General features: G+C 44.0%; 1 protein-coding gene across 3 annotated transcripts in view; it reads right to left on the bottom strand.

Moving 5' to 3' along the window:
• mlxip (MLX interacting protein) overlaps nucleotides 1-25012 on the bottom strand; it is a 117261-nt gene that overhangs the window by 36683 nt on the left and 55566 nt on the right. For all 3 annotated transcript variants that reach the window (XM_070887807.1, XM_070887810.1, XM_070887809.1), the window contains exons 9-10: nucleotides 15859-16519; nucleotides 2523-2629 (exon numbers count right to left, since the gene is read on the bottom strand). In XM_070887807.1, coding sequence (XP_070743908.1) covers nucleotides 2523-2629; nucleotides 15859-16519 — 768 coding nt within the window. The remainder of the gene's footprint in view (nucleotides 1-2522; nucleotides 2630-15858; nucleotides 16520-25012) is intronic.

Raw genomic sequence — 25012 nt, forward strand, 5'->3', positions numbered from 1 at the left:
AGATTGAGAAGAGCGTTGGCGCGATGACGCAGCCCTGCTTGACCCCGGTCCGAACGTGGAATGGGTCTGAGGCTGATCCATTGGTCTGGATCACGGCTTGCATGTTGTCGTAGAGCAGGCAGAGGATGGTGCCAAACTTTTGGGGCAGTCTAAATGGAGGAGGACGCTCCATAGTCCCTCATGGTTGAGGGTGTCAAAGGCCTTTGTGAGGTCAAAGGCGGCCATGTACAGGGGTTGGTGCTGTTCCCTGCATTTCTCTTGTAGTTGTCGCGCAAAGAAAATCATGTCTGCTGTACGCCTTAGTAGATGTAATCCGCATTGTGACACTGGGAGGAGCTCTTCAGCCACAAGGAGAAAACAGTTGAGGAGGATTCTAGCGATGACTTTCCCAGTGACCGACAGCAGGGAGATTCCTCTGTAGTTGCTGCAGTCGGACTTGACCCCTTTTTGAAGATGGTCACGATTATGAGATCTCCCGGCATGCTCGCCTCCTTCTAGATAAGAGAGATGTGGTCATGCATTATTGCCAATAGTGCTTCTCCGCCATACTTTAGTGCCTCGGCGCGGATTCCATCTGCTCCTGATGCCTTGTTGTTCTCGAGTTAACAGATGGCCTTTTCTACCTCATGCAGGGCTAGGGTTTTGCCGAGATGGTGGCAGGTAGCATGCTGCGGGATGGAGTCGAGGATACTCGTGTCAAAGGCAAAGTCTTGATTAATGAGATCTTCGAAGTGCTCCTTCCAGCGGATCCTGCCTCAGTGTCCTTAATGAGTGTCTCCCTATTCTTGGCCAGCAGTGGGGTGGGGCCTTGGGTGCTTGGGCCGTAGGTGGACTTAACTGCGGTGAAGAATCCTCGCACATCATGGCTGTCGGCCGGCTGCTGGATCTCCTGTGTTTTCTCCACTCACCATCTGTTCTTTAGGTCGTGGGTTTTTTGTTGGGCCTCAGCCTTCAGCCGTCTGTAGAGCTGCTTTGCTGCTCCCAAATTGGGTTGTTGCTTTAAGTTCAGAAATGCACTGCGCTTGTGGTTTATTAGCTCCTGGGTCTCCTGGTCGTTCTCGTCAAACCAATCTTGGTGTTTCCTGGTTGAGTGACCGAGCGTCTCTGCTTATGATGGCCTTGAGGGCGGACCAGGCACTGTGGGCACTCTGCGTCTTAGGGTCATTGAGGGTCGCCAGGTTGGCCGTGAGGTGCTAGGTCTAGAGCTTTCTTAACTGGGTCTTTGAATGCCCTGGCATTGATTTTTCTGCGGCATTGCTTCTGTTGCCGTCGCCGCTTTGGGGCTATATTACTGTTGATGATGGAACGGATTAGGTGGTGGTCCGTCCAGTAGTCGTCGGCTCCTGTCATGGCACGGGTGATGAGAAGTCAGCAACACTAGAGACAACAGTCCACCACAAACAAAATCTCGTTAAAATACAAGGACGTAAGGAAACAAGTTAAAAGCTCTAATTGGCCCAGATGACGGTTGAAGAAGAAGAGGAGACAATATGAACTAAATGGTACAATTTTAAAGGAGAAACATGGGGATGTACATACACAAATTTCGAAGGTAGCAGGACACGTTGAGAAGGCTGTTAAAAAGGCATATGGGATCTCTTTGGCTTTATATACAGAGGCATAGAGTACAAAAGCAAGAAAGTTATGCTAAACTTTTAGAAAACACTAGTTACACCCCAGCTGTATGGTGTACAATTTCGGGCACCATACTTTAGAAAGTATGTCAAAATCTTAGAGAGGATGCAGAGGAGATTTACTAGAATGGTACCAGGGATGCGGGACTTCAGTTACGTGGAGACATGAGAGAAACTGGGTTCTCCTTAGAGCAGAGAAAGTTAAAAGGGAGATTTAATAGATGTATTGAAAATCATGAAGGGTTTTGATAGAATAAACAGAGGCAAGCAACAAACACATTGTAGGGTATTTGTTTTTACTCTCTAACTGTTTTGGGTCGAGGTGAGATCAACCAAGACAAAGGAATGATGGGCTGAATGGCCTCCTTCTGTGCTGTATAATTCTAGTGGTAGAAGGTCAGTAACCAGAGGGCACAGATTTAAGGTAATTGGCAAAAGAACAAGAAGCAAGATGGAGAAAGTTTTCCAAAAAGACTTTACCTAAAGTGCCATTGATGATAATCTCACAAAAGGCCTCAAGATTGTTAGTATGGGTACTGGTGTAATTAGGCTGAACGTCTGAGATTGAATTCACTGGAGAAAGCTTTACTGTCAAACTAACCACACATCTAGTATGAGTTCATACAGCGTAAAGCTCCCTCTACTGACCTGCAATTGTTTGATGGGCAACTATTTACCTTCATCGGTGCAAATATATTTATATATATAATATATTATATATATTTTATAAAAGTACTTGGACAAAAGTAAATTATGCCTATGGTAAAATCAGTTTGTGGAATCAGGTCACCGATTATTTTTTCTATATATATATAACAGCTCCAACTTAACTTTTTCAATGCTCTCAGACGATGCAACAAATCTTGACCTAAACAAAGGTCAGCTTACCGTAGCAATGGCAGCTGGTGTGATAACAACACTGGGCTGGGTAACTGCACAAGCCAGTACTCCTTCAGATTTTAAAGGAGTAGAGGTTACAAGAACAGCATTGGAGCCTGCAAAAGAAAACAAGATTTCGCATTATGTCTATGTTATGCAACATCTAGAAGAGCTTCAGTTCAACACTCTGAGTACTACTACTATTTTTGCATCATTATTATAAAAATAAATAAGTACAGGACCGCTTGTAAATCCCAGCAACAAACTCTTGGTAGGGAATGTTACTTTCTTAACTCTAGGGTAATCAGAGGTGAGATCAACCAAGACGTTAAACATTTCTAAACTGACATTTTCATTGTGTTGCTCCTCAGTCAAATACATAGGACTGTCCAAACTTTTATCAAAGGGAAGGTAAATACCATAAAATGCTGCAAAGTACTCAAAATGTGATGTTAGTACTCAAGTTAATTGAAGACTGCAAAAATGTAAAGACATTTTATTGTAATATTCCATATAAATTTTGTAGGTCACAAACAGCACACTCTAGTTTGAAAGGAAGAATGCTTTGGGTGTTAGAATGAAGTGAGTTTAAAGTAGAGCAGAAAATGGATTAGAGGAGTTTGGAACCACAAATATTCTTAGCTTGCAATGAGACTGTGTATAGTACCATTTATACTGAAGGCTGAATTCTTTATTTTGGGTGCTCAAACTTTACAGAAATATTTTTGCTTGTGTCTTCCTAGAATCCATTGAATATTTAAAAGAAATTTTTTCCCTGTCCATGCACTGTGGAAAATTGCACATAGCAGAGTGTTCCTTTTGGTACATAACCAATAGAGGGTCTCCAAATCTAAATAAACCCTTAAGTCCTTGTAAATTCTGTCTGGAATTTGTACAAATAAAAAGAATACAACTCATTCATCAACTTTCTTTGATATATTTCCAAAATGTCATCCGCTAATGTGCATCAGATTACATGTACCAGAATGAGTTTCTTTATGATAGTTTCTGAAAAGGATAAACGCTCAACCACTTCATCCCTTCCCTTTTCTGGTCTCTCCCAGCCACACACAAACTGTGGCAAATCGATAAATAATTGGGACCTGCTTCCAGGTCTCTCATCTGCACCTGAGCTGCCCACTGGGAGATGAGCACAAACAACCTTGTGACATATTCCTCCACTTGTGGTGCTAGGTTTGATCTCTTGGTGACGTTCCACTATTGAAATTGAAACTCAACTGTTGGAATAAAAAACTCATTTGCCACCCCTCTGTGTTGTCATGTTATAGCTACACCACAATGCCCTCTACATTTAACTTTCTCTCAATTAAAATTCATTATGCCATAGGTATAGACTAAAATAAACTAACATATAGGGAACGCATAAGTAACAAGACTTAACTAAATGGCAGGCTCACATCATTCCACAAATATATTATCCAGCCATCAGTTAATTATACCCCGGTATAAAACACTGGTTAGGCCTCAGCTGGAGTAGTGTCCAATTCTGGGCACCACATTTTAGGAAGGATGTCAATACCTTAGAGAGGGTGCAGAGGACAATTACTGGAATGGTACAAGGGATGCAGGACTTCAGTTAGGTGGAGAAAAGCTGGGGAATTCTCCACAGAGCAAAGAAGGTTAAAAGGAGATTTGATAGAGATGTTCAAAATCATGAAGGGTTGAAATAGAGTAAATAAGGAGAAACTGTTTCCAGTGGCAGAAGGGTCGATAACCAGAGGACACAGATTTAAGGTCACTGACAAGAACCAGAAGCTACATGAGGAAACATTTTTTTTTTTTAAACACAGTTAATTGTGATCTGAAATGCATTGCTTGAAAGGGTGGTGGAAGCAGATTCAAAATAAACTTCAATAGGAAATTGGTCAAATACATGAACGAAAAAAATTACAGGGCTATGGGAAAAGAGCAGGGGTGTAGGACTACTAATTGGATAGTGAAGTGGGGCTTTCGAGCTCGGCTACAATTAAAGGGTTAAGAATGGGTCTTGGGACTAAAAAGAGCTAATAGACTATTGTAGTGGTCAGCTTTCTAAGTTGCTTAACGGGCAGAAGAGACAATGCTAAGAATAACATGTCAGAATGATTAACTGTTGCAAGATGTGTAACTTGAGGACAATTACAAATAGCCAAACTGTTGAACCACAGGAGGCCCAGAGAGGCAGTTAAACCGAACATGGGGTCAGAAATAACACATTGGGAAAAACTCCACCTGGTATGAAACATAGGCGAATGATTGTGTGACGCGAAAGAGAATTAGTCAATCAGCAACTGTGCACGCTGGCTTTGGGCCAATTAAATGGCGTAGGGGGATTGTGCACGAGGCTGACATGCATCATTAAGTGTATAAAAGATTGCTTGGAACTTTGCATCATTGAAGAAGCCTGGCTACAGACAGAGAGCAGGCGGTCTCCCCACCGGTGCAAATAAAGACGACTTGAATCTTCAAACGCAGGCCTGGTGTTGTGTTTATTTTAAATACTCCACTACAATTGGCATAGTCAGCTGGATCTCAAGCGGATGGCGGACATGGGCAGATGGAAGCCATGTGAAAGGCGTGAGTACGTTTTAATTATCACGCACAGTTAGGACAGGGGCAGAAAGCTGTCTGCTATCAGCTGCATGAGAGATTCGAATCTGCAGGTCTGGCCGAGACTTCAAGTAGTCAGCGGAAGATCCCAGGTGAAACAATTACGATCGGTTTTATAGAAGTGTGTCTATGTAAAGTTGCAATTGATAATTGCCAAATAGGTTGAAATTGTCAGTCCCGCTCGGGAGGAGCTAGGGAAAGGGAGACACCGCTGACAACCAATAGGTTGCAAGTAACGGTCTCACTCAGGACGAGTAAGGGACGTACCGCTGCCAACAAATAGCCATGGGAAGTGAGAAACTCGAGTGGGGCCAAAAGGGGTCTCTGATATGGTACCTAGCAGACAAAAATCGAAATAATAATTGAAATAATGATTAAACAAAATTGGAAACAAGACGACCCATCCGCTGAATAAAGAAAATGGTGGGAGTTGGAAAAGAAACAAGAGGATGATAAAGCCCTCATTTTAGTCACTCGTGCATATTATGAATTAAGTAGACAGACTAGACTATTGACTGAAAAGCGACGAAATAGCGATAAACTGACAGGTGTGATGGCGACAGCACCCATCACGACACATGAAAAGGACGACGATAGAGACTGGGGGGGGGGGGGGGGGGTGGTGGTAGGAAGACCCAAAGTCTGTTATAACTAACAAAACTGGACAAAAGTGATGTGTGTAATGTGGAGAAAGAGACCCCTATGTGCTGCAAGAGATATGGGTCAAAGTTAGTTGCTATGGTGACCGTTTAAAAAAAAAAGCAGGAAGGAATTTTTAAAAATGTTTTTAAATTAAAAAAATATATATTTAGTGGGAATTCAAACCATGACATTGGAGGCATATAGCAGGAAAAGTGCTAAAACCTACAGGGGCCAGAGGTTTAAAGTAATTTGGGGGAGGTTTAGAGAAGATCTCTTCACCCAGAGGGTGGTGGGGGTCTGGGACTCACTGCCTGAAAGGGTGGTAGAGGCAGAAACCTGCACCACATTTAAAAGGTACTTGGATGTGCACTTGAGAGTGTATGGGGATCAGAAATTGAAACTGGTTTAAGAAATAATGGATAGTTATGACTCAATAAAAAAAAGGAGAAAAGGGAAGATCATGTTTCTTTCTTACTGTTCTGGTGTTTTCCTTTGGTGTTTAAAGTTTTTGGGAAGGCAGGTGGTTACTCCCCCTTTTCCAAATGGCATTGGGAAGTTTAAGATTGGAATTACTGGGGTTAATTAACCTATTAAAAATCAGACTTTTATTATGGCCATGATAAAATTCTGGTTGGTGTAAATTGTGTGGAGAGCCTTTAGTTCTGGACATAAGGTGTTTCACATCAATAATTGGTATGTGTTTAAAAAATTCTGACCTGTGTAACTGGGGAGAAAAGGATGAAATGCTATTGTGTTTTTCTGAATGTTTATTTTAAGAGTAAAAGCACAGAGACTTTACAAACATAAAAGTTTTTTTTTTTAAACTGGAAAGTTAAACTGAAAAGGCTGCAAGCTGTGGGACTGAAGTTGACATTGATTGATGGTGTTTGTGTTTGTTGGCTTTCTAAACAAAGGAAATTAACTCTTTCACAGGCAGCTGTGAACTCTGTTTTAATTCAGTGGGGATACCTTTAGAATATTGGAAATTTTCTTAATTTGGAGAGAATATTTGCTCCTGGGGTAGAAGAAATTTTAGGATCATGTTACAAATTAACCCCTCGGGCTCTTAAGCAGTGTCATCAGAGATTCTCTGTTTCTTTTGTTTTAAGCAGGTGGCCATTGGGAAGAAGCGATGTTGTTTAAAGGGGTTACTGGATTGTGCCCGAGGGATCAGGAGGGCACACCACCATAACCGACTACATCTGGCCCCGAGTAAATCTCAGGAGTGGGAAGTGGGGAGCCAGGTAATGGAACAAAACTATGCCAGAGTGGAAGTTTTGAACAAGGGACCGTATAACATCATTGATAAAGCTAGTCCCATGGTATAAGCAGCCCGGTTACCGAGGAGAATTAAATGGTTTTATATTAACCAGATTAAGTTTTTTCAGTTCACCAGCAGGTACTGAGACAAGAAGAAATGGTTATGAACATGGGGAGCTGGATTCGTCCTCTCTAGGGGATAAGGAAGAAGGGGTGCCGAATGGGATACCCCCACCTAATCAGGTACAGTATGATCCAAATGGAATGGACAGGATGCGAGAGCTAGAAGAATCTCCTCGGGTCCCAGATCTGGAGCCTCTCGCAAACCCCGCCAATCTCACGAAGTAGTAAGAGACATATCGTGAATGGTAGAAGTAGGGGCGACGGAGGGTATAGGATAGGGGTTCATTTTCAGTGGCATGGTAATCATGCCATTATAACTGTCCATTATATCAAGGGGGTGCAAGGATGGGAGCGCGGTTGTACAAGCAGTAGAGTTCAATAAAGACTCATCCAAAGGCTCCTTCTCCAATGAATACAGAGATTTGTGGGAAAAGCGAATCGTTTGTCATAAACACACCCCAGGGCCAACAAGTAGGCTAATGGTAATCCCAACTCAGATGATATTGTACCATGATGTGCATCACGAAGTAGTTTCTGTAATATTGAATCTGACTAAAGTGGGACTACCTGGGTGGTGCAAGCCTAAAAAACAGTGTGGTTACATAGGAGAATGATCAAGGGATTTTGGCAGAGGGCCAGTACAGCCTGCACTGAATTCAGGGAGAGTAATGGGCTTGATCGTACCTTGACTAGAATGGTGCCGAGACTATTGGGGAGAATCATCTCAGTGAGGCCTGATTAATATGTTGCAACTAGTTTAATGCTAAAAAGCGGTAAACCAGATTATAGAAGGGGAACAAATCGTCTTCAACAAAACGGCTCGAAGTAATGTATGGTTAGTGGAACAAGCCCAAGGAAACCTGCAGCATATTGCAGAGGGAAAGCTCTCTTTCTGGGTAACTGACCGAGACCTAGGGCAATGCCCACTTATCAACTTACTAAGACTCTGTTCCAAGTCAGAAGGTTGGTACAGGTGTACCTGGTGGCACAAGTGTCATTTACAGGAACAGAATGACAGCACCCTGTTAGAAATTGTATGGTATTACTAAATTTTCTCAGACATGATTGTGTAAGATACAATGAGCACCGGAAATGTAACCCGGGTGGATGGGAAAAACAAATTGGGTTTGTGCTCAAGCTCAGGACATGTTCATTTGCCTCTATAACGTGGTAGAACATGCAGTCTCTGCATGCGGGTTTAGCTGGGATAGGGTAATGTGGAACTGCACCATGAAGGTAATTGCGGGACAGCATTTTCCTGTACGATCTGTATAAAGAGGAAAGGGTGAATATTGTGTCAACACCATACACCGGGAATACCAGTACGGGAATGTTTGTTTTACCCCAGTCCAAACTGTGAGACTTGGGGCATGGGTTTCATTAAGTATTTATTTGTGTAGGCAAGTAAATATCACTAAGAAAGGAGTTAAAAGTGTAACTGCCAAAGGGAAGATATAATGAATTTGGATAAGACAATTGGGCCAATTGAGGACCAAGTACAATGGGCATTAAGCAAAATGGGGAACAGAGGGTCACAACGGCTAGACGCCGAGGTGATACTTACAGGCAACTAGGCTCATACAGCAGTGCCTGGTCTCCAGTCGTCTTGGACCCCCTTGCCACTGGACCAAGACCTTGCTCTGTTAAGCCCGTGTGGTAGCCGGTGTGCAACGGCCACCCCACATTATAAGAACTCAAGCATCTTCCACCCTTCACTACTCTTACGGTACAGATGATCGAGATAGTCCGACAATGAACCACGAGACGATGTGTGGTTTTCATGTTATCTATTGTCTAACAACAACCGACACACACTATCGGTATGCGGCGGGGGTGGCAACTGTTAACACATTTGACATAGTCAGTATAGACCAAGAGGTCCAAGACTTAGCCCAACGCTTAAGAACCCTTTTACTAAGGGGAACTGACTTCTCAGTTGTCAGAAACATGGGGCAAGGTTGCCAGACAAATGCTGCAAGTCGAGGAGATCCTCGAGCCCCATGCCCAGACCATCAATAATATTAGTGCGTCGAGGAGGCGGGAGCTCGGAGCAGCGCGAGTCCGGGGTCGGCGAGAGGCCTATAAAGGCCAGCGGGAGTCGAGCAGTTCGAGCAGTCAGTCGAGGAGGCGGGAGCTCGGAGCAGCGCGAGTCCGGGGTCGGCGAGAGGCCTATAAAGGCCAGCGGGAGTCGAGCAGTTCGAGCAGTCAGTCGAGGAGGCGGGAGCTCGGAACAGCGCGAGTCCGGGGTCGGCGAGAGGCCTATAAAGGCCAGCGGGAGTCGAGCAGTTCAAGCAGTCAGTCGAGGAGGCGGGAGCTCGGAACAGCGCGAGTCCGGGGTCGGCGAGAGGCCTATAAAGGCCAGCGGGAGTCGAGCAGTTCGAGCAGTCAGTCGAGGAGGCGGGAGCTCGGAGCAGCGCGAGTCCGGGGTCGGCGAGAGGCGTAGGGTGCAGCTACAGGGAGAAGGCAAAGAAAGAAACAAAGGTGACGTCACAGCCTAGGGGGTAAGTGATTGGCTGGTGATTGGTGAGTAGTTTTTCTTTTTCTTCTTATATTAGTCAGTAACTTTTAACATTGTTGTTGCCAATTTAAGTGTATCTAAGGGTTAAGTCATGGCAGGAGAGCTCGGTCGGTTGTTATGCTCCTCCTGTACCATGTGGGAACTCAGGGACACTTCCGGTGTCCCTGACGACTACGTGTGCGGGAAGTGTATCCACCTCCAGCTCCTGACTGTCCGCGTTGCGGAGTTGGAGCTGAGGGTGGATTCGCTCTGGAGCATCCACGATGCTGAGAATGACGTGAGTATCACGTGTAGTGAGTTGGTCTTACCGCAGGGAAAGGGTCCACAGCCAGCTAGGGAATGGAAGACCAGCAGGAAGAGTAGTGCAAGGAAGGTAGTGCAGGGGTCCCCTGTGGTCATCCCCCTGCAAAACAGATACACTGTTTTGAGTACTGTTGAGGGGGATGACTCATCAGGGGAGGGCAGCAGCAGCCAAGTTCATGGCACCGTGGCTGGCTCTGCTGCACAGGAGGGCAAGAAAAAGAGTGGGACAGCAATAGTGATAGGGGATTCAATGGTGAGGGGAATAGATAGGCGTTTCTGCGGCCGCGACCGAGACTCCAGGATAGTATGTTGCCTCCCTGGTGCAAGGGTCAAGGATGTCTCGGAGCGGGTGCAGGACATTCTGAAATGGGAGGGAGAACAGCCAGTTGTCGTGGTGCACATTGGTACCAACGACATAGGTAAAAAAAAAAGGGATGAGGTCCTACGAAACGAATTTAAGGAGCTGGGAGCTAAATTAAAAAGTAGGACCTCAAAAGTAGTAATCTCGGGATTGCTACCAGTGCCACGTGATAGTCAGAGTAGGAATCGCAGGATAGCGCAGATGAATACGTGGCTTGAGCAGTGGTGCAGCAGGGAGGGATTCAAATTCCTGGGGCATTGGGACCGGTTCTGGGGGAGGTGGGACCAGTACAAACCGGACGGTCTGCACCTGGGCAGGACCGGAACCAATGTCCTAGGGGGAGTGTTTGCTAGTGTTGCTGGGGAGGATTTAAACTAATATGGCAGGGGGATGGGAACCAATGCAGGGAGACAGAGGGAAACAAAAAGGAGGCAAAAGCAAAAGACAGAAAGGAGATGAGGAAAAGTGGAGGGCAGAGAAACCCAAGGCAAAGAATAAAAAGGGCCACTGTACAGCAAAATTCTAAAAGGACAAATGGTGTTAAAAAAATAAGCCTGAAGGCTTTGTGTCTTAATGCAAGGAGTATCCGCAATAAGGTGGATGAATTAATTGTGCAAATAGATGTTAATAAATATGATGTGATTGGGATTACGGAGACGTGGCTCCAGGATGATCAGGGCTGGAAACTCAACATTCAGGGGTATTCAACATTCAGGAAGGATAGAATAAAAGGAAAAGGAAGTGGGGTAGCATTGTTGGTTAAAGAGGAGATTAATGCAATAGTTAGGAAAGACATTAGCTTGGATGATGTGGAATCTATATGGGTAGAGCTGCAGAACACCAAAGGACAAAAAACGTTAGTGGGAGTTGTGTACAGACCTCCAAACAGTAATAGGGATGTTGGGGAGGGCATCAAACAGGAAATTAGGGGTGCATGCAATAAAGGTGTAGCAGTTATAATGGGTGACTTTAATATGCACATAGATTGGGCTAGCCAAACTGGAAGCAATACGGTGGAGGAGGATTTCCTGGAGTGCATAAGGGATGGTTTTCTAGACCAATATGTTGAGGAACCAACTAGGGGGGAGGCCATCTTAGACTGGGTGTTGTGTAATGAGAGAGGATTAATTAGCAATCTCATTGTGCGAGGCCCCTTGGGGAAGAGTGACCATAATATGGTGGAATTCTGCATTAGGATGGAGAATGAAACAGTAAATTCAGAGACCATGGTCCAGAACTTAAAGAAGGGTAACTTTGAAGGTATGAGGCGTGAATTGGCTAGGATAGATTGGCGAATGATACTTAGGGGGTTGACTGTGGATGGGCAATGGCAAACATTTAGAGACCGCATGGATGAATTACAACAATTGTACATTCCTGTCTGGCGTAAAAATAAAAAAGGGAAGTTGGCTCAACCGTGGCTATCTAGGGAAATCGGTGATAGTATTAAAGCCAAGGAAGTGGCATACAAATTGGCCAGAAATAGCAGCGAACCCGGGGACTGGGAGAAATTTAGAACTCAGCAGAGGAGGACAAAGGGTTTGATTAGGGCAGGGAAAATGGAGTACGAGAAGAAGCTTGCAGGGAACATTAAGGTGGATTGCAAAAGTTTCTATAGGTATGTAAAGAGAAAAAGGTTAGTAAAGACAAACGTAGGTCCTCTGCAGTCAGAATCAGGGGAAGTCATAACGGGGAACAAAGAAATGGCAGACCAATTGAACAAGTACTTTGGTTCGGTATTCACTAAGGAGGATACAAACAACCTTCCGGATATAAAAGGGGTCAGAGGGTCTAGTAAGGAGGGGGAACTGAGGGAAATCTTTATTAGTCGGGAAATTGTGTTGGGGAAATTGATGGGATTGAAGGCCGATAAATCCCCAGGGCCTGATGGACTGCATCCCAGAGTACTTAAGGAGGTGGCCTTGGAAATAGCGGATGCATTGACAGTCATTTTCCAACATTCCATTGACTCTGGATCAGTTCCTATGGAGTGGAGGGTAGCCAATGTAACCCCACTTTTTAAAAAAGGAGGGAGAGAAAAAACAGGGAATTATAGACCGGTCAGCCTGACCTCAGTAGTGGGTAAAATGATGGAATCAATTATTAAGGATGTCATAGCAGTGCATCTGGAAAATGGTGACATGATAGGTCCAAGTCAGCATGGATTTGTGAAAGGGAAATCATGCTTGACAAATCTTCTGGAATTTTTTGAGGATGTTTCCAGTAAAGTGGACAAAGGAGAACCAGTTGATGTGGTATATTTGGACTTTCAGAAGGCTTTCGACAAGGTCCCACACAAGAGATTAATGTGCAAAGTTAAAGCACATGGGATTGGGGGTAGTGTGCTGACGTGGATTGAGAACTGGTTGTCAGACAGGAAGCAAAGAGTAGGAATAAACGGGTACTTTTCAGAATGGCAGGCAGTGACTAGTGGGGTGCCGCAAGGTTCTGTGCTGGAGCCCCAGCTGTTTACATTGTACATTAATGATTTAGACGAGGGGATTAAATGCAGTATCTCCAAATTTGCGGATGACACTAAGTTGGGTGGCAGTGTGAGCTGCGAGGAGGATGCTATTAGGCTGCAGAGTGACTTGGATAGGTTAGGTGAGTGGGCAAATGCATGGCAGATGAAGTATAATGTGGATAAATGTGAGGTTATCCACTTTGGTGGTAAAAACAGAGAGACAGACTATTATCTGAATGGTGACAGATTAGGAAAAGGGAAGGTGCAACAAGACCTGGGTGTCATGGTACATCAGTCATTGAAGGTTAGCATGCAGGTACAGCAGGCGGTTAAGAAAGCAAATGGCATGTTGGCCTTCATAGCGAGAGGATTTGAATACAGGGGCAGGGAGGTGTTGCTACAGTTGTACAGGGCCTTGGTGAGGCCACACCTGGAGTATTGTGTACAGTTTTGGTCTCCTAACTTGAGGAAGGACATTCTTGCTATTGAGGGAGTGCAGCGAAGATTCACCAGACTGATTCCCGGGATGGCGGGACTGACCTATCAAGAAAGACTGGATCAACTGGGCTTGTATTCACTGGAGTTCAGAAGAATGAGAGGGGACCTCATAGAAACGTTTAAAATTCTGACGGGTTTAGACAGGTTAGATGCAGGAAGAATGTTCCCAATGTTGGGGAAGTCCAGAACCAGGGGTCACAGTCTGAGGATAAGGGGTAAGCCATTTAGGACCGAGATGAGGAGAAACTTCTTCACCCAGAGAGTGGTGAACCTGTGGAATTCTCTACCACAGAAAGTAGTTGAGGCCAATTCACTAAATATATTCAAAAGGGAGTTAGATGAAGTCCTTACTACTCGGGGGATCAAGGGTTATGGCGAGAAAGCAGGAAGGGGGTACTGAAGTTTCATGTTCAGCCATGAACTCATTGAATGGCGGTGCAGGCTAGAAGGGCTGAATGGCCTGCTCCTGCACCTATTTTCTATGTTTCTATGTTACATGCCTTTGCCCAAGAAACGCATAAAGAACTCGTATGTGCAATGTATGGCACATGGTTACTAGGGAGCATCCAATACAATGTAAACCAGATGAAACAGGGAAAAATATCCGATTGGATAAGTAATGAACAGTTGTCCAAATGGACTAAGGACGGTATTACCCTCTGCGATGTTCGCAAGACAACACAAGTGTTCTTGCCCAAGTAATAATATTACCAGAGAAGTAAAATTGATAGGTATGGTCCTAGCTATCCCACAGATAGAGGGTACGGATGCCGAACCTCTGTGGGCAGTACAGAACATAGGCAAAATACAAGGCCAATCCCGGGTTCAGTTCCACGATACGCCCCCTTTGTGGTAAAACTCAGTGGCACATTTCAAGGTGTGCATACCGATGGTTGCACTCAATATTTGGATGTGGTAGTTTGCTCACACCCCATGGAAGGAGGGCAATGCACAACGTGCGGGTTCACTCAGACGGTTAATTGCGCGTTGGAGATTAGTCCCCTTAGTCATGGAGGGACTGAGGTGGCAGCCCAGGATGACGGGACATACTGCATTTAAAAAAACGGTTAGAAGTGGAGAATAGAAGCTAGGGTTTATCTTTATATACTGGAGGCAAAAACTGGAATGATTTGAAAACAAAGTGGGTGTTGCAATTAAGTAGACTTTAGGGTCATACTGGATGGATGAAATAAGATAGGCAAAAAGGTCCTCCTCAAAAGTAATTATCTTGTGATCTTGTTAAATCTAACACCCTCATACTTAAACCATAAGAACTGCATAATATGTTACACCACAGGTAGCAATTTATTACATTTAGCTTTCAAGAAAAAGCTATTAAACCACTAAATCCTGCAAATCAGGTGTCCTTCACACTTGGGAAACAAACCTAATTGTGGACTAATAGTTGGAAAAGTATTATTCAAGCAAGTAAGTTAAGGTAAATCTTTATAAATCACTGGTTAGGCCTCAGCTGGAGTATTGTGTCCAATTCTAGATACCATACTTTAGGAAGGATGTCAAGGGCTTGGAGAAGGTGCAGAGGAGATTTACTAGAATGGTACCCAGTGTTATGTATGCAACACCTAGTAACCAGCATTCTACCACCACCAGAGGGGGCATCTGTTGGGAGTCCCAAGGGATCTCAGCATCCCTTGGGAGCACTGCATATAAGCAGGCCTCCAATGCTGTGCCAGCACTGGAGTCAGAATAAAGAGACTAAGGTCACACTTACTCAAGTCTACAGTACTCAGTCACATTGCGTTATTTGAGACATAATACCCGGGATGAAGGATTTTGGTTACGTGGAGAGACTAGTGAAGCTGGCTCTGTTCTCTTTCGAACAGAGGAGGTCAATGGAAGATTTAATAGAGGTATTCAAAATTATGAAGGGTTTTGTTAGGGTACATAGGGAGAAACCGTTTCCACTGGCAGGCAGGTCATTAACCAGAGGACACAGATTTAAGGAAATTGCCAAAAGAACTAGGGGGAAGATGAGAATTTTTAAAAATAAAACGCAGCGAGCTGTGATCTGGAATGCACTGCTTCACAGGGTGGTGGAAGCAGATACAATAGTAACTTTCAAAAGGGAACTGGATATATACTTGAAAAGGAAACATTTGCAGGGCTATGGGGAAAGAGCAGGGGAGTGGAAGTTATGGATAGCTCTTTCAAAGAGTCAGCACAGGCACATTGGGTCAAATGGCCTCCTTCTGTATACTGTACCATTCTATTTCACTTAAGAATATAATTTTGTCAGTACATCCAAAGTTTGATAGCACCAAATAACAACCGTAGTGTGAAACCCAGGCCATATAACATGAAAACTGGTACTAATAAATTCAACAGGAAATATTTCAACCACCCAAAGATATCTTTTTGGGGAAATTAGCATATAATTAGCAGAAATTTACTTGGGCACAGAAACTATTTAAAAAAATCCAAAAAAAGGTAAAAATCCTGACATTCACTGCCTTGATGAACAAACTGAGGAATCCGTTATCTTACATAAAGTACAAATTGTATAATTACAAAGTAGATATTAAATCCAAGATCAAAGTTTCCTTACCTGTTGCCAAAAATTGTGCTAAGAAGGCATTTGGTGAAGAAGCAGGTACTATTGTAACTAGGTCTGACTTTACTTGAGTCACAAACTGCTGTTGCTGTTTAGGAGGCCTACTTCCAAGCCCTACAGGAGGGCCAGCTTTTGGTACAGCAAAAGGTGTAGGAATTTTTGGTGGCTGCATAGTAAAATTACAAGGCACTCCTTGTTGTTTTGTGGCAAGATGAAGATTCTGGTTTTGGGTGAATGTAGTAGCAGCAGGAATTTGTGTAAACGTAGATGAGGCAGTATGAGTAATCGCTGGTGGTGGTGGTGGTGAAGCAGAAAAAGTAAACTTCTGATTCCCTGGCCTTACAAATGATGTGGTATTCAGAGACATGCTGGGAGGCACTTCAGACTTGACTGTTTCTTGCTGCTGGGTTTGCGGAGTCTGAGATGACGGCACACCGGCTGAAAACAGTGGTAAAAATGTCTGCTGGTCGCTAAGTGCTGTCTGTGGATGAAACTCTTGATTCTGGACAAAAGCTGTGAATTTTGAATTACTCTCGTCATTGCTGGTATCAACACGATCTATCACTGAAGGAAGACCAGGAGATGGAATTAATTCCTCCTCAATGTTAACGGACGAGACTGTACCAGTTAGATTGCTTGCCGGCAGGATGGCTTCCTTTAAAAAAACATAATTATACAATAAATGGCAAACATCTTGAGCTAGAGTATGTGCTTATCGGAATCGGAACTGAATTATTTCAACTACATAATCCAATTCAGACAAGATGTTCTTCCACTTCAAACATTTTCAGAAGTAAAACTGAATAGAAAACATCATTCTTACAAATGTAGAAATTACCATCAGCAATGTTATATGAACCTTTAATGTGTTCGCACTCATTTCCACTATTTTAAATGGAGACATTAGCTTGGTTCAGTTTGTCCGCCTAAAAACAAAATATCTCTTCCCCTCTATTACAACACACTGCTTGCAAGCTAGCTAGTTAATGGGTTATAAAGAGGGAGCATTACAGACTAATCAGGGAAGTCTGCCAGGAAAACTTAAAAATAGCCAGCAGAGGTCAAAATAAAAATCAACCAGTCCAAGGTCCATTACTCTCAGATCAAGATCATACTTTTCCTGTAAACAGAATAGCTTTCCATCTATTTTTGCTTTAAAACTTCAATAATGTTCCCGAATGTTTTCTAGCCATCATATTCATCAAGTGGCCAAGCGATTTTGCTAAATGAATACAGAATTACAGTCTATGTCTCAAACCCATACATCAGTGATATTATTTGAATATCCTATGTAACCCCTAGCACAATTTTAGATTTTTAAAATATAATGCAACTATTTTGTTCATATGAATAAAACAACTGAGTTCAAAACCTAGCTGATTCAATGCTTCAATGCTCGCCTTCCTGCTCCTCACAAATCCCCTCCCCAGCCTATAAAATACAGGAATCCCAGTAATGAGAAGAGGTGGAGCCTACTCAGATGCAATCAGAAGCTTTAAATTGTCACAGCATATTTTGCCACTGGGTGGTGCTGTAATTAACTACTAAAGGTTGCACTGCTGTACAAGCTGATTCCAGACACCGAGCACTGTGAGCAAATGTATAACTATATTACTCTTTCTGTAAAGTATGACTGAATCAGGTACTAAAATAATGTACGGAATATATTTCATTGAAACTCTAACTAGTAACAATACCCTTTATTAGAAATATTTATTAAGTAAATTAGTATTGTTGTAAATGATTTTCTGTTGCTGCCCAGGTCTAAAGATGACATCAGTATTAAAGTTTATAGGGTCCTGCCTTCGGGACATTTTCTCAGGTTCAGAGTGCTGGTTATTCCTGCAAGTGTTCAAAGTTCTTATATTTGGGTGTTGCCATACCGCCCAATATCTGACAATACGAGAGGATAACCTGGGATCAAGCAATAGTAGCCCCGGCGATCTCAATTGGATATTGGAGTCTTTTGCATGTGTGTATCTTCAATATTTTGAAGGTGGAACACTTGGTAACATAAGTACATAAGAAATAGGAGTAGGCCATTTGGCCCCTCGCGCCTGCTCCGCCATTCAATATCATGGCTGATCTGATCATGGACTCAGCTCCACTTCCCTGCCCGCTCCCCATAATCCTTTACTCCCTTATCGCTCAAAAATCTGTCCATCTCCCCCTTAAATATATTCAATGACCCAGCCTCCACAGCTCTCTGGGGCAGAGAATTCCTTAGATTTACAACCCTCAGAGGAAATTTCTCCTTATCTCAGTTTTAAATGGGCGGCCCCTTATTCTGAGACTATGACCCCTAGTTTTAGTTTCCCCTATGAGTGAAAATATCCTCTCTGCACCCACCTTGTCGAGTCCCCTGATTCTCTTATGTTTCAATAAGATCACCTCTCATTCTTCTTCCAATGTGTATAGGCCCAAACTATCTTCATAATTCAACACCCTCATCTCCGGAATCAACCTAGTGAACCTTCTCTGAAGCTTCTAATGCAAGTATATCCTTCCTTAAATACGGAGCCCAATGCAGTACTCCAAGTGTGGCCTTACCAATACCCTGTACAGTTGTAGCAGGACTTCTCTGCTTTTATACTCTATCCCCCTTGCAATAAAGGCCAACATTCCATTTGCCTTCCTGATTCCTTGCTGTACCTGCATACTAACTTTTTGTGTTGCATGCACAAGGACCCCCCAGGTCCCTCTGTACTGAAGCACTTTGCAATTTTTCTCCATTTAAATTATGTTGCTTTTCCATTATTTCTGCCAAAGTGGATAACCTCACATTTTCCCACATTATTCTCCATCTGCCAAATTTTTGCCCACTCACTTAGCCTGTTTATATCCCATTGCAGATGTTTTGTGTCCTCCTCACAATTTGCTTTCCCACCCATCTTTGTATCATCAGCAAACTTGGCTACATTACACTCGGTCCCTTCATCCAAGTCATTAATATAGATTGTAAATAATTGAGTACCCAGCACCGATTCCTACGGCACTCCACTAGTCACTGTTTGCCAAGCAGAAAATGACCTATTTATCCTGACTCTCTGTTAGCCAATCCTCTATCCATGCTAATATATAACCCCCAACCCCGTGAGCTTTTATCTTGTGCAGTAACCTCTTATGTGGCACCTTATCGAATGCCTTCTGGAAATTCAAATACACCATATCCGCTGGTTCGTCTTTATCCACTTTGCTCGTGGCATCCTTAAAGAACTCCAGCAAATTTGTCAAACATGATTTCCCTTTCATAAAACCATGCTGACTCTGCTTGATTGAATCATGCTTTTCCAAATGTCCCGCTACTGCTTCTTTAGTAATGGACTCCAGCATTTTCCCAACGACAGATGTTAGGCTAACTGGTCGAGAGTTTCCTGCTTTTTGTCTGCCTCCTTTTTTTAAATAGGGGCGTTACGTTTGCGGTTTTCTAATCCACTGGGACCGCCCCAGAATCCAGGAAATGTTGGTAGATTACAACCAATGCATCCACTATCTCTGCAGCTACTTCTTTTAAGACCCTAGGATGTAAGCCATCAGGTCCAGGGGACTTGTCCACCTTTAGTCCCATTATTTTACTGAGTACTACTTCATTAGTGATAGTGATTGTATTAAATTCCTCCCTACCTATAGCCCCTTGATTATCCACTATTGGGATGTTTTTAATGGCTTCTACCATGAAGACCGATACAAAATATTTGTTCAACATCTTTGCCAATTCCCTGTTCCCCATTATTAATTCCCCAGTTTCATTCTCTATGGGACCAACATTTACTTGAGCCTCTCTTTTCCTTTTTATGTACTTGTAGAAACTCTGACTATCTGTTTTTATATTTCTTGCTAGTTTACTTTCAGAATCTATCTTTCCTCTCTATCATTTTTTTTTAGTCATTCTTTGCTGGCTTTTAAAAAGTTCCCAATTCTCTGGCCTCCCACTAATCTTGGCCACACTGTATGTCCTGGCTTTCAATTTGATTCCATCCCCGGGCCTAAATTTCCCCAGCCACCTAGAGCGGCGTAGTTAGGGGTTGCACGCCGACTTTGTGAGCCCAAAAAAGCGCCGAAAATTTACCTGCCACTTTGGCCGCTCCTTCATCGTCCGGCTCCAATGACGTGGTGCCGCAGAGTCTGCGGGGGGCAGAGCTTCGGCCGTGCTTGCCCAGTGCAGCCGACAGGAGGGCGGGGCTTGAGCCCAGCATCTCGTGGAGTGCCGGCAGGGGGACACGTGTCCGTTTGAGTCTGTGCAATGCGTGTTTCAGCATTCGCGCATGCGCAGTCGAGCAGGATGCTTGGCAATCGGCCAATTAAAGGGAGAGCGTCTTCAGTGACTCAGCATCATTGCCAATGGACCATATATAAAAAGAGAAGGTGTGAATAGTGATTTTTGGATGGCTGAGGGAGTGGACAGGAGTGCTGGATAGGTGGAAGAAAGGTGAGAACTGTGATTTTTGAACATTAGCTGAGTGTAAGTCTAATACACGAATGACGCAAGAGCGTGCAACAAGAACAAAGAATTTCCTCTCTGAGGAAGTGGAGAAACTAGTCACTTTCATTGAGGAGAAATGGCTGGAGCTGGATATCAGTAAGAGTGGTCCCATAAAAGTTTCACCCAAAGAAATGAGAAGAAGATGGAACGTAGTTGCAGAAGAATACTCTGCAGGGGTGAATACCGCAAAATCTGGAAGCCAGTGCAAAAAGAAATGGCAGAACGTTGGTCAAGAAGTGAATGTAAGTAATATCTTCATCTCTAAATGGAATTGCAATTGAAAATGTGACCATCTGTATATGTCCCACCCATCAGAAGCGCACCATGTGTGAAAATTAATATTTTCATCTTTGCAGAAGAAATCGGCCCACAACAAAAAGGAAAGACTTAGAACAGGAGGAGGGCCGCCAAATCTGCACCAACCATCATCCCTGGAAAAGAGGGTTGCTGCCTTGCTGAGTCGCACCTGCAGAAAAAGAATCAGCTCTACACAAGCTGGGCCCACACGTGAGGGTGAGTCATTAAAATGCATCGTCGCCCTTCAAGTCAACCTGCTGACTGGCCTCCTATGCATCAGACTACTCATGCCACTCATCTTGCCCCCTCTTATGCTGCAAACCATTTGACTGTTCTGTTGTATTTTGCAGAAGACGACGACACTCAACATCCTGAAGATCCAGATGCGTGCGCTCCGGACCAAGGCGGGTGGGGGGAGGAGGGGTCCATAGAAATGTGTTCATGGGAGAATGCTGATCGTGATATGGATCAGTCCATCGTACAGGGCATAACACTGCCAGAAACCTCCATGAGCTCCTCGGCGACATTCCATGGTTTCACACCTTCCGAGGTCGCGGGTCCCAGTGGCGGTTGTGAAATGCATGTTGGAACACCCAGTGCCTGCGCCTCGGACTGGAGGGGTGCCACTTGGCAGACCCACGGCGAGGGGAAGGAGAAGCCGGCCAGTCTCTCCTGAGATGCAGCCTTCAGCAGATGTTAATCAGGTTCTGTCATTGGGTGAGGAGACCAATGCCCTTACAAGATCACTCGTGGCGACCGTCAGTGGGGTGCGTGATGAGGTAGCAACACTGTCGGGAGAAATATCAGCACTGAGACTGGAACTGAGGGCGGGCATTTCAGAAGGTGTGCAAACGATGGCAGATGCCATGAGGAAGCTAACTTCTGCAATAAGGGCACAAAGGCTGGATACTCAAATGCCACTCCCACTTCAATCCAGGCACCAGCCACCGGTAAGACCCAAGCTGGGCCCCCAACCCCCATCACTGACCCTATGAGGAAGTATACTTTCCCCGAGATGTGGGTGAGGGATGGGTGCAGCCTTTCTTTGCTGTTGTTGTTGTCGTTGAAGTGCATTGTAAAATATCCAATAAAAGATATTTTGCCTTAAGACTGAATCATTTTCCATTAGGACCACACAACATTTAAGGACAACTGTAAAAAGTAAAAATCCCTCACCCCTAGTCATGCGTGCCTGCCGCCCCTAGCCCTGGCGGGAGGGCTAGCCGGTGCATTCTGCAGTCGGCAAAGTGGGACTGCTCTATTTACAGTAGCTGATTTATCTTTCATTTATTTTGATGATGTTGTGAAGGTCTTTAATGCTTTAGAATCCTCTAACTCATCTTCCCCCCCTCCCCACCCCCTCCTCCGCCCCCATCTCTGGTTACCTATGCTGATTTCTTAAATGTAGGTAAGGTTTTTCTGTGCCTACAAAAGTGGCCACATACACTGGCATAAGTTAGTTTGGAGTAACTTTTAGCTGGCCAAATTTGCTTCTATGGCCAAAAGAGGCATAAGTGGCTGGTCACGCCCCCTTTTGGAGAGAAAAAAACAACTAGAAAAAAACCTAACTGACTGACTTACACTGGAGCAAATTACATGGGGAAATTTGCGATTTTTAAGTTTTAAAGCCCACCAGCGACTTCTCAACTGTTGCTGGACCTGACTGACTGCCTGTGACTCTATCCATTTTCCTCTTCACAGCCAGCAAAGAGGAGAGATTTTCCAACACAAAGGTTGTGAGATACTGATCAAATTACTGAGACAGGCTAACAAATTGATTATTTATAGACTATGGGAAAACACAACCTATTTTCTCAAGTCCTTAAAAAAAAAACTTGTTTGAAGACACTTCGGGGCCGAAATTGCTGTCCTCCTCGTTTGGGGCGGATAATTCAAATTAAATTATGAATTACCGTCAGTACAGATAGGGTGGAGATTGGAGGGAACTTCGGCCCTTTTGTGTTCAAAAATGAACGGGGCAGTGTTGGGTGCGGCAAAGGGGCAGGAGAGAGGTGGTGTCATTTAGCGGGGAGCAGTTCAGAGAAGGTACACAAGGTTGATTCCTGAGATAAAGGGGTTGTCATATGAAGAAAGGTTGAGCAGGTTGGGCCTATATTCATTGGAGTTCAGAAGAATGAGAGGTGATCTTATTAAGATTCTGAGGGGGCTTGACAGGGTAGATGCAGAGAGGATGTTTCCCTTATGAGGGAATCTAGAACTAGGGGGCATAGTTTCAGAATAAGGGGTTGCTCATTTACAACAGAAATGAGGAGGAATTTTTTCTCAGAGGGTTGTGAATCTTTGGAATTCTCTACCCCAAAGAACTGTGGAGGCTGGGTCTTTGAATAGATTTAAGGTGGAGCTAGACAGATTTTTGAATGATAAGGGAGTCAAGGGTTATAGGGAGCGGGCGGGGAAGTGGATTTGAGGCCAGGATCAAATCAGCCATGAACTTATTGAATGGCGGAGCAGGGTCGAGTGGCCAAATGGCCTACTCCTATTTCTTATGTTCTTATATTCTAGCGCTGTGCTGAGCAGGTCAGCTTGTCGCGGATGTGTCGTGTCGCGCTGACGCATAGTAACGTCCCTCCCCTTCGCTGAAACGGGAAGTACGCTGCGAGGCCTCCTTGGCGCCCACTGGACCACCGGGGAGAGCTTCGGCTAGGCCAGCGGCCTGGCACCCAAGAGGGGGTGTCGGGCTGCCGGTTGGTGGCTCGGCCGAACCAGCGACCCACCATTGTCAGGCCGACTGCAGGCTGAGCACTGACCGGTGGCAGCTGTGCTTGGCAGAAAAGGGGTCGCTGCCGGTTGGTAAAGGGTTGGCGCACGGTCGACAATGGGGCAAAGCGCTGGGCAGGGCAGAAACACGGGGCGCAATGGAACCCGGCCCGGGGGCAAATCCGAATGGGTCACACCATCTACCTGCCCCCAGTCAGAAAGGCCTTGCCCACCCCATTACCAACTCTAAGAGGCGGTATTGGGCCTTAAAAAAAGGGGCAATTTCGGCCTCTTTTTAAAAGTTAAATCTCCCCCTCCCCAATTCGCTGTGGGAAATGTGGTCAAAAAGACTGAAAGATGTTAGCCAAACTTTGGAAAAGGGAAAAAAATGGAGAACAAAAGTGTTTTAAATCTGATGTACTTCTATTAACAGTTTTTCCTTAAATAATTCATTTATTCTACTCCTGTGTCTAAAAGGGAAAAGTTCCAATTTTTGGGAGATGCAAAGGCCAATCACAGCAAGGTCTCCTGGATGGAAAGAGTCTGTTCAGATAATATTTGCTGTGCATTCTTCTTCATTCAGTTCTCATTACACAGAATGGGAATTGGCATCTCTCCCAGATTTGGATGCCAATCAAACCATTCCAAATGCAACTTTAAAAATGTTTGGTACAACTGGTGAAGGACACCAATCCCAATTCAAAATGACAGCCAGATAAAGACAAGCTTACCACATAAGTTATGTAACCGTGTCATTTCAATTTAGGAAGCCTAACAAGGTATGCATCTTTGTGATAAAAGGTAAGTAAAAACAGTACTAAAGAGCAAGAGGAGGAATGAAAAGTGGAAAGAGTCATTTCAAAAAAGCATGGAAGCGAATAAAATAAAAATGTAAGTGTACAGCTCTATAAAATTTTATAAATATATTATATATTATATATATTACAAATGTTAAGACTTAATACCAACTTCTGGCTCCTAATAAATACACATCTTTGAGGGTAAAAAAAAAGACTTCTCTTCTCTTCTCTCAGGCAAATCCCCTGAAATAAGGAATCGACACCTACACTATATAGTGATCCCGGATTCAACAAATGGACACTTCGGATAAAATTCAACGATCTTTATTCAAGCATATATGCAGGAGGAGCATCTCACGTCTCAGCCACCTGAGAGAGGATCTCGAATATGTATTGATTTCACTCAGTTATACATGACCCAAAGCATGCAGCCCTTGTGCACAGCTCACTGCGACCACTGGTTGGATTATAGCTTATTAGAAGAACTACATTGATGCGTATCCTCTTATCAGAAGAGCTGCTGAATGTCTTGCTAGGGGCCTGGTTCCACAGCATGTTATCGTATCTGCTCAATTCATAAGGTGCTTACCTCATTCTATTGGAATCGGTTTGTCTGCAGTTTTAAGCATATGAGCGAACTAAGGCTTCTGGCCTTTATATTTCTATACCCTAAATTCTAGATCTACTTTTACCCCCTTACAACATCCATTACATTGCTGTTCTTTTACAATAATAATTTTATAGCCACTCAAAATGTATTCACCTCTTCAAAAATTGCTGTTGTGCTGGGTGATAGGAATTTATTCTTATAACCCACATGATACAGTCTAAATAAACTGCCTTTTTGAAT

Source organism: Pristiophorus japonicus, chromosome 8, assembly GCF_044704955.1.
Source record: "Pristiophorus japonicus isolate sPriJap1 chromosome 8, sPriJap1.hap1, whole genome shotgun sequence".
Classification (NCBI taxonomy): domain Eukaryota; kingdom Metazoa; phylum Chordata; class Chondrichthyes; family Pristiophoridae; genus Pristiophorus; species Pristiophorus japonicus.